Here is a 19,565-nt window from a genome sequence, read left to right as displayed (position 1 = left end):
TACTCGCTATTTTTTGTCTTGATTGATACTCATTGTTTGATTCAGCAAAAAGGTTATTTTTAAAGGCATACATACAAGAATATTTTAAAAACAATTGTTTAAATTTTAGAACCTGAAAAATGTCGTATAGTTGATTGGTATTAAATCTGAAAGGTTTAGAAAGAATAGTTCGCCAAAGAGAATTTTGAGTTATGATTAATGGTTTTAGATAAATTACTGGTTCCACCCCATGTAACAATACCATAGCAAATTATAGAATGAACCAAAGCACAATAAACTGATTTTAATAATTTTAAATTTAGCATCTTTCTTAATGCACTGAATTTGTAAAGGAGTTTTCTCAATCGCATAAGCAAAGAATCAATGTGTAACTTAAAATTTAACCTAGAGTCTATATAACTCCGAAATATTTACTATTATTTGTAATTGGTATGGGGGAACAGTTACAGTTAAATGAATTAATACATGTATGGAAACAAAATTTAAAGCTCTTTAAAACTAATCTTTTACTTAATGCAAAAGTAAGACATTGGATTTATCATTATTTAAAAGTAAACAGTTTGAAGATAGCCATGCTTTAACAAGTCTAAGATCATTGTTAACAGACATAATCAAATGATCAATTATTCTTCCAGAAAAAATCAAGCACGTATCATCAGCATAACTAAAAACTTTACCAGGTATTTTCAATTTTAAAAGATAATTAATATATAAAATAAAAAAATAGGGGACCTAAAACCGTACCTTGAGGGACGCCAGAGACTATAGGTCCCATCTCGATCACACCTTTTGAATTTGAGATGGGAAGTTGGTGTTACGATAGCTAAAGTGGTAGAGCAGCGGCGTATTTAGCCGAAGGTAGTGGGTTCGAATCCCTCTCTTGTCACTGACTTTTTTCTCAACCAAGACCTTACTTAAAGATTAATTAATTGAAAAGAATTTATTTGGTCATTCGGACTACGAAACCTAATGAATATATTAGGTAAATATCAAATTATAGGTTCATCACCCCGCAGATCGGGACGAAACTCACAATAATTGAATGTTAAAGAGAACTTAAAGGTTAAGGTACTTAAGAGGTAAAGCATGTGTACAGTTTTATAGAAGTAGAGGATGTTTACCATCAGGCCCAGTAAATTTAGAGTTTAGAGAATTTATAATGAGAAAAAACCTATCAACATTTTGGTCAGAATAGCTTCTTTTCGTGACGGTTGTCGAAGTAAAGTTCTTCTTGTGTTCATTTGTATCAACCTTGGCAGTATCGACGAATGAACAGTAACAACTTGTTGTGGCCCCAGTGGCTTTGTACTGATTTGCATGAAAAACACGGCATCCCTAATTGATTAATCGGCATCCCGTTTGTAGGGCGGGGTTGTGGTTACGATTTGATTTTTGCATCTGTAAATTTTATGGAAGGAGGGGTCATTAAAATGGAAATAATCCCGAGTGAAGAAATGAGAAAGTTAAGGACGAAAGGGCACTTTTAAAAAATCCCGAAGTTTCCAGTGTTAATTCACTGGCTTTAATCTCATCCCCTTTGAATATTTTTACACCTGTTTTGGACGTGATAAACTTAACTTTTCCTCCAGCTATATAATAAATGCGCGGAGACAAAATTAACATAACACGAGTGAGATGTAAAATTGTTTTAATTCAACCCTAATTTACCTCTCTTTGCCTTCCTCTGAACGTTTTCTAATTGTGTTTAGGATTCGAGAAAGGGTTGCTCGGAATGGATTTGCATAATTATGTATTATAAATCCGGAACTCCGTGATTATATGGTGCATTGTAGAAAGGAAGGAAAGTTGTGAATACTAATACATTCTGGTGCTTTTCAGTCCGTCATACTGTGGTCGGGCGGTCCCTCCTTGTCTGACTCCTCATTCAAAAGAGTCCTTTTGTTTCTCACCCGAATAACAACCTATTCTGAGTAAGAAATCAAATATGATACACAAATTATTTGCTATTGTGTGAAATTGTGTGAAAAATTTCTTTGAGATTGGGGACGGGATTAAAAGGAAAATTTGGAGGAAGCTTCGGATAAAAGATGAGCTTCTTTCCGTCCTCCTTCACGAACCACTTCATTTCCTTCAGAAATTCCGCGTCATCAACTCGACAATTCACCCTCGAGCTCAGGTGAGACTCTTCCATAACATATTCTTGCTGATGTTACTTACAATAGATACCTCTATTGTGTTAAGTTTCAGTTAAAGCTAAAATAAAACGGTTCTTTCTTAAATTTTAATTTTTCTGAAAAATAATTACACTTCTATTCTTTTATTTAATTAATTATTTAATTCTTATAATTTGGAGATCGTGAGGTGCGGTCTGGTGGGACGTAGGTTTTAAAAAACCATTTTCTTTATCATGCCAACGTTTCGATCTTTATTAAGATCATCTTCAGGGCTCAAAGTGTTGTTTTCCGTGTAGATGTGTCATTCGTGTCAACTCTCAATACGACACACAAGAATGACACATATACGTTAAACAAACATTTTGAGCCCTGAAGATGATCTCAATAAAGATCGAAACGTTGGCATGATAAAGAAAATGTTTTTTTAAAACCTACGTCACACCAGACCGCACCTCACGATCTCCAAATAATCATTGGCTGACGGTCACTAAACACCACACATTTCTATTCTTATTTGTGATTTGTTTGCATAGATTGGAATGAAAACAACATTTTCATGGAATGTTTCCCAAAATCCCTACTTAAAATTTTCGAAACGCCGCCTTAAATGTAGATATTTAATGTAAATTTGTTTTGTTAACGTTTTGATCTCACTTTTTCTGGGGTTTTTAGGATAAAAACGATTGTTGAGATGAAACAAACTCGGGAATTTGAAAATTAACGAACCCCGATAGCATCTGAATGTGTCGACTGATTGATGTTCTTTATTCAGGTTTAGTTGTACTATTCTAATATATGACCGCAGTCCCAACAACAACAATAAAATAAAACCTCTGACCCCCCCCCCCCCAACAAATCCGATATGAACTTTCCTCCCGTCACCTCCGGTTAATGCCAGGTTAATTTATTACCCGTTTGAACCCGTAGTACGTTATTAAAAAAGGGAGCAAATTTCATTTCAAAGTTACAAAACCGTTTATGAAACGAGATCTCGTTGTAATCGCCGATTTGGGCACTAATGGATCTCTTAACAAAAAAAAATTGAAGGGCGTAATGAACGTTAAACGACGACGTTTACGCCCAAAAAGTTGCTACTTCTATTTAACTCTCATTGTTGCTCATCTATTGTTTTTGCCCAATGGCCTTACGATTTCCTTTCCATTATCTGTATACCAAAAAAAGCCCTCAACAAGAGCGCCTTGTTCTTTTCATCATTAAAAAAATATAATGGCTGACAGGATATTTCTGTAGCGTTTACTTGTAATTATTACTTGTAAATATAATCTTGTTGAGTCTTATTTATCTGATGCCAAAACCTTTTCTCTTACAGAACCGGATTTCGTCGGATCTTTCGATATAGGACAGTACGTGTTTTTCTTTTTCCGAGAGACGGCTGTCGAGTATATCAACTGCGGTAAAAGCGTATACTCGAGAGTGGCAAGAGTGTGTAAAAAGGACACAGGAGGAAAGAACATTCTAAGTCAAAATTGGGCGACGTATCTCAAAGCGAGGCTCAACTGCTCAATTCCAGGAGAGTTTCCTTTCTACTTCAACGAAATACGTAAGTCGCCTTAAACTTCAATCAAAATCAATTAATAGTAAATGCATTTCTATATCCATATTATAAACCACTAAAAAAAATATTCTTTTCAGAGAGTATTTATAAAGTACCCGGAATCGATACGAGATTTTACGGTACGTTCACGACCAGCACGACTGGGCTGATGGGCAGCGCGATTTGTGAATTTGATCTGGAAGATATCCAAAAAGCTTTCAGCGGAAAGTTCAAGGAACAGGCGACTTCCAGTTCTGCCTGGCTGCCGGTCTTGTCAAACAAAGTCCCAGAACCAAGGCCGGGACAGTGCGTCAACGACACAGAGACGCTGCCAGGTAATTTCTTATAAATTTAAACACTTCTTCATTATCATAAAAATGGTCTTGTTCTCTTGATGAGACCTACATTATTCTAAAAAGTAAGTACTAGCTCTTTAAGAACACATTTTGTCACATTTGCTAAGCTTGCAAATGCCAATCCTTTATTTAACATTTATTTGACCTCTTATATTTTATGCTTCTACAATTTTTACTGTTCTCTAAACTATAATTCCTAACATCACAGAATTCACACTAATTGGTTTATAAAACTAGGAGCCTAATAACCTCTCGCTACCTATCAAGAAAGACCTGTTAGCCAAATATTGATTTGTCATAAAAAAAGGTCTTTGCTCTCTTGATAAGGTCGAGATTGTAATAAAAAGTAAATAATATCTACTTAAGAACATATTTTGCAATGTTTGCTGAACTATCAACTGTCATCCATTTACGCTAAGTGTACCCCAAAATGTTATGAATCAAATCCAAAAGAGAGCAGCAACTTTATTTGAACTTTCACTTCTATCAAGAAAGATTCACTCTTGGGTTTTGGTCTCAAAGGGTTATAATTATTACAACTATTAACTCGAAAGCACATGACATGAAAAATAAACCTTTATGACCCAATTTGTTTGACTTATTTTTTAATTTAATTTCACAATATGTTCTTTTCAGAGCCATACTAATCACTTAGATGTAACTAAAATGAATTTATTGACTAGCTGGAGGCAGAATTATTGACAACATCTTTTATTTCAGATACCGTATTGAATTTTATAAGGTCTCATCCACTCATGGATGCAGCGGTAGCTCATCGAAACGATAAGCCTGTCTATTTCAAGCGCGATTTACTCTTTACACATTTGGTCGTCGATATTCTAAAATACGATGTTTTCGGCGATAAATTAGAATATGTCGTGTACTACGCTGGAACGAGTACGTATTCTTGGGTTTTTATTACAAAATTACAATACAATATACTATAATTTTTTTATTTGTGGCAGATCTCGGAAGGGTGTACAAAATTGTGCAGTGGTACACAGATGAAGGAGAATCGAAATCTGTTCTGCTTGACATTTTTGACGTCACTCCTAATGAACCGATCAGAATCATGGAGATATCAAAAAGGGTGAGGAAAAATCTGCGTGAATATCAATTTTCATATATACAAAGAAAGTTTCTAATAAATACTTTTATTCGTACAGCACAAGTCGATTTATGTCGCATCAGATGAAAGAGTGCGTCAGATTGACATGGTCATGTGCAACAGGAGGTACGATAACTGCCTCAGATGTGTCCATGATCCGTACTGCGGATGGGACAAGGATTCAAACTCTTGTAAACCGTTCGCACCAGGGTGAGTATAAATATTAATTGAAAATTTGTTTAGATTAAAAACTTTACTAATTTCTATTTTCGACAGACTTTTACAAGACGTGAGCAACAGCAGTGCAAGTGTCTGCGACAGCTCTGTCATTAAGAAAAAACTGTCTGTGACCTGGGGGCAGAGTGTTCATCTTGGGTGCTTTGTCAAAATGCCCCAAGTTCTCGCTTCACAAACCGTCACTTGGTACCACTACAGCAAAGAGAAGGGGAGATACCAAATAGTTTACAGGTAATTACTCAAATTTCCCTCCGAAAAAATATATATCATAAAATTTTTAATTATGGAAAAGACTGAAAAACCAAAGACTTTTCATTAACTTTTAACCATATTTAATATGATCAATAATACTAATAATGATTTTTTTAAAATAATAATAATAAAATAAATGATCCACCCAATGGATATTTTGGTTATAGTGGAAGAAAAGAAGACCAGTAAAGACAACACCCCAGAAAACAGATTTTTTTTCTCTAAGAGTTAAAGAAGACCATTATTCTTATCCTTAATATTATTTATACTTACCTAATATTTTACACTTATATATACAGGGTGAATTGCTACTCGTGCTACAAACTTCTCCAGTAGATTCTTCACCCTAAAATGAACAAAAAAGTTCATATTGTCCATGGTCCGATTCTCAACCATTTCAGAGTAATTTCGCTTTTTATCGATTTTGAAAGATATCACGTCCTGGCGTCGGAAAATCGTGATATCTTTTAATCTAAACATTTCTCTGAAAATCTAATAGCACCGTTGAAATTCCCGTTAATTTTTCAATAAGAAGATGACGGTGGCAAAATGTTTGGGCTAATTTTTTGTGTTTTATTTCAGCCAGAACTACAAAAAGAGTGGAAAATTGTGTAAATCGGAAAGTGTATAAAGTAATCCAGAGTTTCTAATTTTAGTCTCAGAAGGCAGCAAATTTGAGGAAAACTACCTGATTTAATAACGCTTCCAACGCACTCGTCATTTTCTTATTTAGTGGTTGTGAGACCAAGATGTTGATGACAAAAAGAGAAAAAATGGTGGTTCAAGGATTGCTAATGTTTGAGAGTGACTTGCTACTCGTGCTACAAACTTCACCAGTAGATTCTTGACCCTAAAATGAACAAAAAAGTTCATATTGACCATGGTCCGATTCTCAACCATTTCAGAGTAATTTCGCTTTTTATCGATTTTGAAAGATATCACGTCCTGGCGTCGGAAAATCGTGATATCTTTTAATCTAAACATTTCTCTTAAAATCTATAAGCACCGTTGAAATCCCCGTTAATTTTTCAATAAGAAGATGAAGGTGGCAAAACGTTTGGGTCTTTCTTCCTTGACCTTCTAGCTGTTTGTAAACTTCTTAAGCATTACATACTAAATGGGCATTAAATTAAATTAAAAAATTTCAATGGAATTATGATTTTGATTCTCTCTAAAAATTAACGGGGATTTCAACGGTGCTTATAGATTTTAAGAGAAATGTTTAGATTAAAAGATATCACGATTTTCCGACGCCAGGACGTGATATCTTTCAAAATCGATAAAAAGCGAAATTACTCTGAAATGGTTGAGAATCGGACCGTGGACAATATGAACTTTTTTGTTCATTTTAGGGTGAAGAATCTACTGGAGAAGTTTGTAGCACGAGTAGCAATTCACCCTGTATATATAAACCAGAAATTCCTGAGATATATTCAAAATTAATGCATAATCATCACAAACACAGACCTCTTCTACTGTCTGTCGGTATAAAGTTTCTTTCCTATATCTTCTTATCTCATTCTTCTTCCGCATATCGTACATATTTCTTTGTCTCTGGATTTTTGTTATTCATTTCTTTTTATAAATATTATTATTTGTTAAACTTCTAAAACATTTTTTTCCTTTTTTAGGGGTGATAAATATATTGAAACTTGTGAGCGAGGACTTGTTATTGTGTCAGTTACCGAGGCTGACTCTGGCCGCTACGACTGCTGGCTAGGTGGCAGCCTTCTGTGCGCGTACAATATAACAGTTGATACGCACAGATGCTCACCTCCAGGAAAGAGCAACGACTACCATAAAATCTACTCAGACTGGTGCCATGAATTTGAAAAATACAAAAACGCCATGAAAACATGGGAAAAGAAACAGGCAGTAAGTAAATTAAAAAATATTTTAAAAAATCCTTTGCTTGTTATTGAATATTGTTTCTAATGTGTGGTGATTAGTGACCGTTAGTCGATGATTATTCAGAAATCGTGAGATGCGGTCTGGTGTGATGTAGATTTGAGAAAAACATTTTCTTTATCGTGCCACCGTTTCGACCTTTATTGAGATCATCTTCAGGGCCTTGGATTTACAAACATTGTTTAAATTTAACAAATACATGTAGGATGTGGAAAAAAGTGAATTTATACAATGCAAAATATATTTTTTATATTCAATCAAAGTATTTCTACTCACTCAAAGTGTTTTCTGCGTGATTATGCCATTCTTGCGTGACGTGCTGAGAGTGTCAGTGAGATATTGCTGTTTTATGTTTATATACGTTGGATTTTGAAGGGGTGGGGAAGGAAGTCGGTATAGAAAAGACATTTTTGTATAAGGAGTCGGCTCTTTTCACCTCAAAAAAGCAGACGCCTTATACAAAAATGTCTTTTCTATACCGACTTCCTTCCTCACCCATTCACAATCCAACGTATATATACATAAAACAGCAATATCTCACTGGCACTCTCAACCGTTACGCAAGAATGGCACAACAGAAAACAAACACATTGAGAGAGTAGAAATACTTTGATTGAATATAAAAAATATATTTTGCATTGTATAAATTCACTTTTTTCCACATCCTACATGTATTTGTTAAATTTAAACATTGTTTGTAAATCCCAGGTCCTGAAGATGATCTCAATAAAGATCGAAACGTTGGCATGATAAAGAAAATGTTTTTCTCAAACCTACACCAGACCAGACCGCATCTCACGATTTCTGAATAATCATTGTTTCTAATATTGTTTTCTTTTCCTTTTGCAGCAGTGCAGTCGGCAGAATGACACGTCAGCTAATCAGAACAATCACCCAAATGAAATATACCATAGAACACCACTGGTTTGAACTGTTTTAATTTTCGCCATTTTAGCATAAACTTAGAGCTCTAGTTTTTAATTATTTTTAACTTATTTTTGTTTCTTTATTTAAACAAACGTAATGGTTATTATTATTATTGAACAATATTTTTTTCCGAAGAAAGCCTTACCTCTTAAACAAGACTGACTGTTTAAGGCTTTCTCAAAAGGCTTTTGTTGTTTTATTAAACAAAAACAAATGTAAAATTGTGTATGTAATCATGGTAAATATTTGTATCATACGTGTTTAAATACTTTCAAATGTTAGCATTTATATTATAACGAAGACCTTCGAGTTATGAGTTACCTATAAGCGAACAATTCTCGCATTTCATTGAACATCTCAATTTTGTCCAAGAAACAATATTGAAACTAGAGCTCAACATTTGGTGTAAATAATAAATAGTTCATTTGAACTGTTGATATGAATTTAACTATTGAAACCTTGTTGTAATGGTTTCAGTGGGTCTGTGATATAAAAAATTAAGTGTTAGTGTTTCATTTCTTTTTACATTTTTTTGTTTGTTTTTATCCTTCTAAAATCTTACTAAAGTGCAAGAGCGAAGTTAAGAATACGTGATTACTATGATAGAATAATTAAGTTAAGTGTACAGTGAACTAAAGTTAAGTAACTTAAGTAGGATAACGATTATAAAAACAAAAAGTCCATCTATTGTGCGTTCCATAGAAGACTTAGAAAAAAATTTTGAGCCTTTTTAATTATTATCCTTGACTTTTTATCAATTTTTAATTTTCAAATTTACAAATTATGTTTCCACTCATACAGAATACACAAGTTCACTTCAATTGGCAAAAAAGAAAGGATACAGAGTTAATATGTTAAAGTAAAAAAATGCAAAAACATAATCACAGTTTTAGTATGCATGAGAGCTAAAGAATGAACAAGTGTGAGTTAAATTAATTGTAATTACCCTTATTAATTTAAACTGAAAAGTAGATGTTTGATATTATGTACTATTTGTTATTTTGTATTTTATTATGTTTAATGTATTTTAAATAAGTACAAATACATATATTTGATTTATATGATAACATTTTTTTTAATTTGCCTTTTTTTTCTAAAGAGGCCAACTTTTTTGCAGTGCTTCTGCAAGATGTAAAATATTGACGATTCCCATTCGATTGTTATTTTTTGTACAAATCAATCAATCGACTCGAGTATTTAAATATTTTTATATGTATTATATATAAAAATATGTTTAAATATTTTTTATTATAATTTCTGTTGACATTCTTGTCCAAACCTGGTTTATCCCCTTGGACCGCATTGTATATCAATTTGTATAACTCGGTGTTAATTGATGTTAATTGTAGAGTGGTAAATTAATTTCTTTTGCCACAATACTACTAGTAATCACATTTCAAGGGACAGAATGATTTTGTCTATGAATCATGAGAGCTCTGGAAAAAGGGAGACAAAAAATGTTTTCAGTCACAAGAATTTCATAGCAATGTTTTCTACTATTGAATTTAATTAAAAAATAAGTGTTAAATTCCATTGTACAATATTGCAGATAAAAAATTGTAAATAGTGTGTAAAACAATCTTATTTATCAATGCATTTTCAATGATAAATTCACATTGTAGACAAAATTATGGCATTAAGATGTAAAGTGTATATAAATGATGTTAGGCTACACGATGATTACAGGATACTTATGTCCCCCCACAAGAACTGTTTATTTAAGGAATGGTGAACCTCGCTTGATTTAAATTCTAAGCTTGTACTTTAAATATGTATTAAGGTACCATTTGGTTATTCATGCTTAGTTTACTTAAACAAGATCAGTGTAATCATTAGCAGCCATAATTTACTTATAATAAATTGGAATTAAAAATGAAAATCTTGTTTTATTTATTATACCAGACCCAGTTTTATGCCAGGTTGATTTCACGACTGATGGATTATAAATTACTACAAAAGTAAGTTGTAGAATGATAAAAATATTCTCAAAATAAAAATCTCTTAATAGAGTTGAAGGAAGACAGTAAAAATCTAGATAATAGTGATTTCAAAGACACTAATTAAGCTGATAAAGTATGAAAATATAATGAAATAGTTTAAAGGATCCATTCCGCTGGCAAAAGGGGCTACAGAAGCCAAGATAATCTGATCTTATGGCCAACTACATGGAACAGGTCACAGACAAAATGATTCTCTGGCATCCCCCTTCATTAATTGGCGTTAACACTTTTAATATTGTATGGTGATTATCGACTAACGGTCACTAATCACCACACATTTCAGAAAAACATTTTCTTTATTGTGCCAACGTTTCGATCTTTATTGAGATCATCCCAGGCCCTGAAGATGATCTCAATAAAGATCGAAACGTTGGCACGATGAAGAAAATGTTTTTCTCAAACCTACATCACACCAGACCGCATCTCACGATACCTGAATAATTACTTTTAATATTACTTGCAATATGACATTCAACTTATTCATGCTTGAAACCTCCACATATACATTATAGATGTCAGTGATGTTAGAAAATTATAACATTTATGTTTGCCAATAAATAACGATTTTCCCTTGCACATTATAAAAAAAAAAGTGTATGCTAGTTCAAACGGTTTCAGTTTGTACATTGTGCATATTTAAGCTTAAAACAGCCACACATAAACCGTATATATTAATTACATTCAGAAATAAAATAATTAAACAAAATATTATAAAATCCCCGTAAAATAGTAAAAACGTAATGTAATAGTATGTTAAAAAATAACATGCTTCAGCAATTAGTTTCATTTGTTTTAATCAGTTTATAAAGCCAAAACAACCAATTTTAAATTGTATTTATCAATTATGGTAAGAAATAAAAAATTGAACAAAATACTTAAAATGTCGTATTTGCCAAAAGATAAACATTTTCCCTTACACTTTATTAAAAAAATATATGCAAATTCAAACAGTTTCAGTTCATACATTCAGCTTATTTAAGCTTAAAACAACCACATTTAAACCATATATATCAGTTATATTTAGTAATAAAATAATTAAACCAAATATTATAAAATTGTTGTCTGCAAAAATAGTAAAAATTTTATAGTGTGTTAAAAATAGCATGCTTTTGCAATTAGTATCTTATGTTTTAATCAGTTTGTTGAACCCCAAAACAACCAAATTTAAATATTATTTATCAATTATGGTAAGAAATAAAAGAATTAAACAAAATATTGTACAATTTGTTTGTGATTGCCAATGGATTTTATTGATATCTGTGGTGATTAGTGTCGATGATTATTCAGAAATCATGAGATGCGGTTTGGTGTGATGTACGTTTCAGAAAAACATTTTCTTTATCATGCCATCGTTTCGATCTTTATTGAGATCATCTTCAGGGCCTGGGATTTACAAACATTGTTTAAATTTAACAAATACATGTAGGATGTAGAAAAAAGTGAACTTATAAAATGCAAAAAATATTTTTATATTCAATCAAAGTATTTGTACTCACTCAAAGGTTTGTTTTCTGCGTGATTATGCCATTCTTGCGTGTCGAGTTGAGAATGCCAGTGAGATATTGCTGTTTTGTGTTTATATACGTTGGATTTTAAAGGGGTGGGGAAGGAAGTCGGTATAGAAAGACATTTTTGTATAAGGAGTCGGCGTTTTTGAGTTGAAAAGAGCCGACGATGGGAAAATGGTTACATCACAGAATTATTACCCTAAGCCATAAATCATTTCACCACAAGAACATAAAGATATACAAACAGATCCTCCATAACAATCACTGCCCTAAACACATAAACAACAAGTACAACTCAACATTAACACCATCCACTAGTATTGGGTTGTCCGGAAAATAATGCAGGATTTTGGTATTAAACAAAAAAAAAGAAACTAGTTACTTTAAAGCAATGTTCTTTAATCAAAATAATTTCCCATACTCTCAATACATTTCTCCCAACGTGTTGGTAACTTATTAANTTACATCGGTCTTACATCCCAATATCTGGAAAAAGAGAGTAAAGCAACATATCTATGATTTCAAAAAACCCAAGCAAAATTCTACAGCACTCGCTATCCACCATTTTGACACAAACACAATTTCGACTTCAACAATCTAAAAATATTACACACAGAACAAAACAAACATAAACGTAACTTTTTAGAAATGGTTTACATCAACCGAGATAAACACAGCATCAATTACAGAACAGACACATGTAAACTCAGTCGCAGCTACGCCAATATTATTAATCAAATTCAATATCGAAAACATACATATATCATCACATCACACAAAACATTCAACACATTCCACACATCAAACATTTTTACATAGTCTAATTTTTGAACAATTTAGCTTTTCTTTTCCTATTCATCCCCGTCTATATAATCATGAAAGGATAATCTGGCCGAACCATTACCAACGTTTTTTCCCATCGTCAACTCTTTTCACCTCAAAGAAGCCGACTCCTTATACAAAAATATCTTTCTATACCGACTTCCTTCCCCACCCCTTTAAAATCCAACGTATATGAACATAAAACAGTAATATCTCACTGGCACTCTCAACACGACAAGCAAGAATGGCACAATCACGAAGAAAACAAACACTTAGAAGAAATACTTTGATGAATATAATAAAATATATTTTTTGCATTATATAAATTCACTTTTTTCCACATCCTACATGTTTTTGTTAAATTTAAACAATGTTTGTAAATCCCAGGTCCTGAAGATGATCTCAATAAAGATCGAAACATTGGCACGATGAAGAAAATGTTTTTCTCAAACCTACATCACACCAGATCGCATCTCTCGATTTCTGAATAATCATTTATTGATATCCTTCTTCAAACAATTTCAGTTTGTACATTCAACTTATTTGAGCTTAAAACAACCACATTTACACCATATATGTCAACAACATTCAGTAATAAAATAATTATTCAAAATATTATAAAATTGTTGCCTTTAGAAAAGTAAAAACTAAATGTTATAGTGCGTTAAAAAATAAAAACCTTTTGCAATTAGTATATTACATTTTAATCAGTTGGCTGAGGCCCAAAACAACCAAATTTAAATCTTATTTACCAAGTATGGTAAAAAATAAAAGTATTAAACAAAATATTGTAAAATTTGGGATTGCCAATGGATAAAGATTTTCCCTTACATATTATAAAAAACTATATGCTTTACCAGGAAGATCAGTGGAAACTGCTCTGCATACACTTGTAGGAAGGATTGAAAAATCATTATACAATAATGAGTACACCTTAGGATGCTTCTTTGATATCCAAGGAGCGTTTGATAATGCAGATACCTCATGCATTATAGCAGCACTAAATAAATATAACATTCACCAACACCTCATAGGATGGGTGAAAACATACCTAGAGGGTCGGATGGTAAATATGTGCTTAGGTAACAGTACTCTGAGAATCAGGGTCACTGGAGGCTGTCCACAAGGAGGATGTTTATCTCCTCTATTGTGGTTAATCACAGTAAACAGCTTATTAGAGCTTCTGAATAACTCAGGCTTNGAAACAAAAGAAGAAACGGCCCGACACTACCTCGCAGAATGCGATAGGTATGCTAGGGAAAGATTTAATACTTTCGAAGGAGAGGACATAACCAAAACACTCCCCAGGATAAAATGGTCCACAATCCTGGGGTTTGTGAATAGGTCCAATAGGTTTATACAGGACTCGTGAGCCGACCAGGTCCCGGACCTTCTAGGGATGGGGTACGGGCCTACTCAGGCTTTTAACCCCTCGGGTCCTGGTCGCCCGCCCTGTGTAATATATATATATGCTTCTTCACAAAGTTTCAGTTTGTACATTCAGCTTATTTAAGTTTAAAACAACCACATTTAAACCATACATATCTTATATTTAGTAATAAAATTATTAAACAAAATATTAATTTGTTGCCTGCATAATTATAGTGCGTTAAAAAATAACATGCTATTGCAATTCGTATTTTACATTTCAATCAGTTTATTGAAGCCCAAAACATCCTAATTTCAATCTTATTAAAATATAATTAAAATGTAGATAATAAATAAATATATAGGAAGAGACAAATGTAAATGGATATATGGGTATAAAATCATATCACTATGACGAGAAACAATTTCGAAGTGGAAATAAAGTTTTCTTATTTTTTACTTTTATTAGTGAAAAAATCTGTCAAAAATACATCAAATTTTAAAATCTTTCCAAGGATTGCAAAGGCATTAAACGGAGTTGATTCCTGAGAGAGGTGGTAACACTCAGTATTAAAGGGACAACTTTTTTTTTTCATTTTTCATTTTATTTTATTGTACTTTTATTTATTATGGCTTACAGAAATAATGTACAATTTGATAGTTTAACTATATGTTACGTACTTTAGAAAATTATATCACCCTGTATTTCCAGATAAATAAATATAGGTAGTTAACAAAAATAAGTTTCTCAGTGGATATTTAATTTTAATAGGATTAATCGATAATATATAAATCTATTTCAATAGAGAAGTTTAAGAGCTATGAATTAATGGAACTTTTGGTGACCGCCCTCACTTTGGTGACGTTCACTGACATCGATATTACAGCGGCAGCGCTACTGACGGCCACAGAAATAATGCAGAAACAGCTGTCAAATATTCCGCAGTACCGAAATCTTAGGTTGTTTTGTGTTTACTGTATTTTTTTTTAAAGTCTGAAGAGATTGTTCGAAACCTCGACTCACTGATAAGGGGAAAAACGCTGCTCAAATACTCTAAACCTTCCCTTATTTGAACAAAATCGCACATGGTAAATTGTAATCAGGGCGTTCCGTACGGTTTGAAATAGACCGTTTTTTATATAAAAAAGGAAATCTTATGGCTGGAATCGAAGGATATTTTGGACCCAATATGATCGACGAAGACTACGAAGAATTCTGCTTGAAAAGGCAACCTAAGAGGCCCAACAATATCGAATTGAGGAAGTTCCACCTTCAGCCCGTTGCACAAATGCCCGTCACTCCACACATCGATGAAGGTTCTATATTCATTTTTAATATATATTTAGTACATATTAATTTATCATAAAAATAAACTAGGGGGAAAATCATGAACTTCATCTCAAGCTCAGCTTAACTGCTTCATAGATATTATCTCCTCTTTGTCGATGTAGATGTAATAAGGTGTATAATCTACGTCACCGTTTAAGAGTTATAGTATCCCCGTTCTGTACCTATAGCACAGAAGTGAGTCCTACCTCATAAACGAATTTTAATTTGTAGTCACAATTTCAATGGTTGAATTACATTTGAGTGAAGTGTAGCATCACAGTGTGTTAGTAGTGCGTTGGTGTCTCTGCTTCCTTGGTGGATTAAACCAATCTTTCTCAGGTACCTATTCAGTCCACAGTCTCCTCTTAAGAATCCTGATAGGATTTGAAGTTTTTTCTTACAATTTTGATGCATTCTTTCCTCTCTTCCCTTCTGAAAGTTACTGGGATGTTCTTCGACGATCTGTGTACACAGTAAACTTCCTATTTCCTCATTTTAATCCTGTCTATTTTGTCTAACACCTGTACCCTTTTGTGGCATACCAAGTTGGCAAAAACTTGAATCCATCAGACAATGGATTAAGAATAAATACTCGGTTCAATGAGATTGTACTCCAGCACAGCGCAGCAGCAGAAAAAAAAGTTTAAAAAGTTCATGAAAGGACCATCGCATAAATTAACGCCAGAACTAGTAACCCTAGGCTATATTAGGACTACAATGATATGATAGTAGTACTGCTAGGATTATATAGATATAACTCAGAATAGCAAAAACAAGCCTGTAGAGAAGAAGAAACAACTGGACATGTCTTCTGTTGCTGCGAAGGCTTGTGTAGGCTGAGATTACTACTCCTGGGAAATGAAAAGCCCAGAACTGAAGGATATACACAGTAGTCCTTAAAAAAATTTTGGGATCTTATAAAAACCCTTTTTAGCTTTTTAAAGCTCTTCATTTTTAAAAAGCTAAAAAGGCAGTAATAGAGATTGGACAAAGAGACCAAGGTGTTAAAAAGGCCAACTTATTTTAACCATAACCACCTTTATAAATTAATTTTCTTCTGTTAAATTATGATTTGTTAATACTAAAACAAGTGTATATGTTTGTAGATACCACAATACAAAAATATGTCGGGATCGGTGTGAGCCTAGCTACTTTATTAGCTGAGAATCTTCTAAGCCATCCTTTTGTTGTTCTTAGAAGACAGTGTCAGGTATTTATTTTAAAATGAATAATCAAAACAACAAACTTATTTTTTCCATCTTAGGTGAACCACAATTCATATAAATACCACTTAGTCCCAGTGACCTTAGTACCGATTATAATGCACTTGCATCAAAGGCAAGGGATAACAACACTTTGGAAAGGAGTAGGGAGTGTGTTACTAGTCAGAGGGATGACTCTTGCAATTGAAGACCTGTTGAGCAAAGTTACAACTTGGCCTAAGTGCGTACGATAGAGTTTGACTAATTTGAACATTCCTTGAATAATTAGTTCAACTTTTCCAGGGAAATTTCATGGGGACATGGTTCTGTTAAAGCCGCCAGTCAGCATATACTTCTCAAATGGTACATATCAAATTAAGGTGATTTTTTTTCTTTTCCTAATTCGATTTTTGTTTTAGCGTTACATTTTGTATCATAACTCCATTTTATTCAGCAAGTTTAGTAGAAACTGTTCAAAGCGATATCGCTAGTGAGAAACCAGGGATGTTTGATGTATTTAGGGAAGGGGCCTACCGTCTTGTCAGCTTTGGCTCTCCTCAAAAAGGTTTTTTTTATTTTTTAAATTAAATTATTTTTAAGTAATAACACTGAACATTTCATAGGGCGAATGTTGCCAGTATGGACCTTAGTTATTCCTACTGTGATGTATGGCCTTCTTAAATATTTGTTTGGTTCAGTCATTAAAAACGTATCGTCATCTATAATGCACATTAACTATCGCCATGAACACCAGAAAAAGGTATTTTTAATTAATTAATTTTTTAAAATTTAAGATTTTAATTTTACTTACTTTCACTCAGGGTGCTTATCCAAAGGACTGGCTAAATTCTTCTATACTGCAAGAAATAGAAGTAACAGCGCAACTTATATCTCTAATTGCAGCTGATGTTGTATTTTATCCTTTGGAAACAATTTTACACAGGTTAATTAACTTTTTATAATGTTAAATTGCATATAAAAATTTATTGGAAGACAATTTTTTCATTTTCAGGCTGCATCTTCAAGGCACTAGGACTATAATAGACAATTTAGATACTGGATTTTCAGTAACGCCAATCCTGACAGCGTACGAAGGCACTCTTGACTGTTATGACACTACGCTTTCTCAGGAAGGTGGTGTCGGCTTGTTCAAAGGGTTTGGTGCACTTATACTGCAGTTCACGGCCCACTATGCTGTACTGAAACTAACCAAATTTATTCTCACACAAGTGACAATTTTGATTAAGTCGACAAACCAACCTCCCCAAACTAATTTTCCTGTCCAAGTGACCACCCCTGTGTCTCATAGTCAAGATTTGATCAGGACACCGATTAGGTAATTTTACAAACACTAACAGTACCTATTCTATTCCACCGTTGAGCAAAGTGTATGAGTTTAATCTGTACGTATTTGTACTAAATTTGGTAGGGGAGGTTTTGTAGGCAAGTTGATTTTATTTAAATGGTTTTATTCTCAATTTGTAAATTAATGTATATTTTGTAAATGATTTAACTTATTTCATGTCATTTAATTTTTATTGTATCATTAATTTTTATTTCTTCTGTTGAAACCTAAAAAAATTGTTTTTGTTATACACAACAACGGAAAGTTACCACCTGATGTTTAGAGGTGTTTGTTTGTTATTTAAACCTGTTCGATTCTTTACTTTTATTCCTAAATTATTTCCAATTAAAGATTTCTTTGTTTGTGGACAAATAATTACTACATACAGTACATGTCAAATAAATTTTGTTTACTTCATGTTTTGTTTTATATATGAAAAAATTTCCATATTGCAGATCACTGTGCCTGGAAATTGTGGCACACTTTCTTAATGTAAAAAGGATAACTCCAGAATACTATTAATAAAGAGAACAAATTTTGAATTTTTTTATTTTTATTTTTTAAATACAATAATACTTTTTTAAGTATTATTGTAACTGGGTTATATGTATAATTTCGTTTATATACAGTGAAGTCCCACTAACCTTAACACGGTTCAGTCAAAAGATATTTTTTTAGTTGGGAAAATATTGGTTTTTGTCTTTAATGGAAAGTTAGTTTGATTTTTCTCACAACAAACTCTACTGATGATTTTTTTTTCTACCCTTTCGTCCTAAAATAGAGAAGTCTTCTCGGTGATGACTTGTAGTTTGATCCCTCATAACATTTATTATGCCATCTTCAATAGTAGGCTTTAACCAAAATTATTATTAAACGCTGAAGATGTCAGGAAGCCAAAAGTGCTGGATACATAGACCAAAATAATCCAAAACAGATTAAACTATGCTATCATTTATCCAGCTTTTTTCAAAAATTTCAAGCTGTGTATAGCCCCAGCTCTGGTGTGTACCAGATCTGTATTACTGCTTGCTCATGTGACTCTACTGAAACGGAAAACAAATAGTTTTTGTTCATTTTTTACATGTATAAAGGGACCACACAGTAGTCGAGTGGGTAAAGTAGTTTTAGGGAAAAGTTATAAAAGTAAAGTTACAGCTTAAGCACTTTTTGTAATTTTTTTATACTTATGAAGGATAATAAAAAAGCCATGTAACTACAGAATTACTTTATTTTTAATTGCCAATAACTTTTGAGTCTATCCAACTGCATAAAACAAACCAAGTAAAGCACAAAGATCTTGCAGATTAATTTTATGGGATATCACCTAAAGGGAGATTTTTTCCAACCTTGTAAATATGAAGCACAACTGATATGTTTGTAATATTAGTATGACAATAAATATAATTATTCTGTCTAAAAGGAGAACTATAGTGAACAAACATGGATATACATCTCTTTAATAACAAAGATTATGCTTTCTTCAGACGCAAGAATCACAGCACAGGAAATTAA

General features: G+C 32.8%; 2 protein-coding genes across 4 annotated transcripts in view; both read left to right on the top strand.

Annotated features, from left to right (window-relative positions):
* LOC106672544 (semaphorin-2A) overlaps nucleotides 1–8,555 on the top strand; it is a 702,354-nt gene extending 693,799 nt beyond the window's left edge. For all 3 annotated transcript variants that reach the window (XM_014404069.2, XM_014404068.2, XM_024226294.1), the window contains 8 exons: nucleotides 3,466–3,696; nucleotides 3,789–4,025; nucleotides 4,767–4,943; nucleotides 5,012–5,136; nucleotides 5,213–5,364; nucleotides 5,431–5,622; nucleotides 7,275–7,518; nucleotides 8,401–8,555. In XM_014404069.2, the coding sequence (XP_014259555.1) occupies nucleotides 3,466–3,696; nucleotides 3,789–4,025; nucleotides 4,767–4,943; nucleotides 5,012–5,136; nucleotides 5,213–5,364; nucleotides 5,431–5,622; nucleotides 7,275–7,518; nucleotides 8,401–8,481 (1,439 nt within the window). In that variant the 3' untranslated portion in view covers nucleotides 8,482–8,555. The remainder of the gene's footprint in view (nucleotides 1–3,465; nucleotides 3,697–3,788; nucleotides 4,026–4,766; nucleotides 4,944–5,011; nucleotides 5,137–5,212; nucleotides 5,365–5,430; nucleotides 5,623–7,274; nucleotides 7,519–8,400) is intronic.
* Nucleotides 8,556–15,090: 6,535 nt separating this feature from the next.
* Nucleotides 15,091–18,470, top strand: LOC106672547 (solute carrier family 25 member 46-like). The gene is made up of 8 exons (XM_024226298.1): nucleotides 15,091–15,493; nucleotides 16,613–16,716; nucleotides 16,771–16,949; nucleotides 17,012–17,071; nucleotides 17,128–17,273; nucleotides 17,332–17,468; nucleotides 17,530–17,651; nucleotides 17,721–18,470. Exons 1-8 carry the CDS (start codon nucleotides 15,334–15,336, stop codon nucleotides 18,046–18,048), a joined length of 1,236 nt encoding a protein of 411 aa, XP_024082066.1. The 5' UTR covers nucleotides 15,091–15,333; the 3' UTR covers nucleotides 18,049–18,470.
* Nucleotides 18,471–19,565: the final 1,095 nt, after the last annotated feature.

Source organism: Cimex lectularius, unplaced genomic scaffold, assembly GCF_000648675.2.
Source record: "Cimex lectularius strain Harlan isolate CLEC.00 unplaced genomic scaffold, Clec_2.1 scaffold48, whole genome shotgun sequence".
Lineage (NCBI taxonomy): Eukaryota > Metazoa > Arthropoda > Insecta > Hemiptera > Cimicidae > Cimex > Cimex lectularius.
Note: the sequence above shows the minus strand (reverse complement) of the source record. Positions and strands in the feature narration are given on the sequence as shown.

Excerpts from the sequence above, each read along its gene's own strand:
- LOC106672547 (XM_024226298.1), top strand. The coding sequence starts at position 15,334 with ATGGCTGGAATCGAAGGATATTTTGGACCCAATATGATCGACGAAGAC. Across the intron at positions 15,494-16,612 it reads CACTCCACACATCGATGAAG|ATACCACAATACAAAAATAT; the intron begins GTTCTATATTCA and ends ATATGTTTGTAG. Across the intron at positions 17,274-17,331 it reads CTTTGGCTCTCCTCAAAAAG|GGCGAATGTTGCCAGTATGG; the intron begins GTTTTTTTTATT and ends AACATTTCATAG.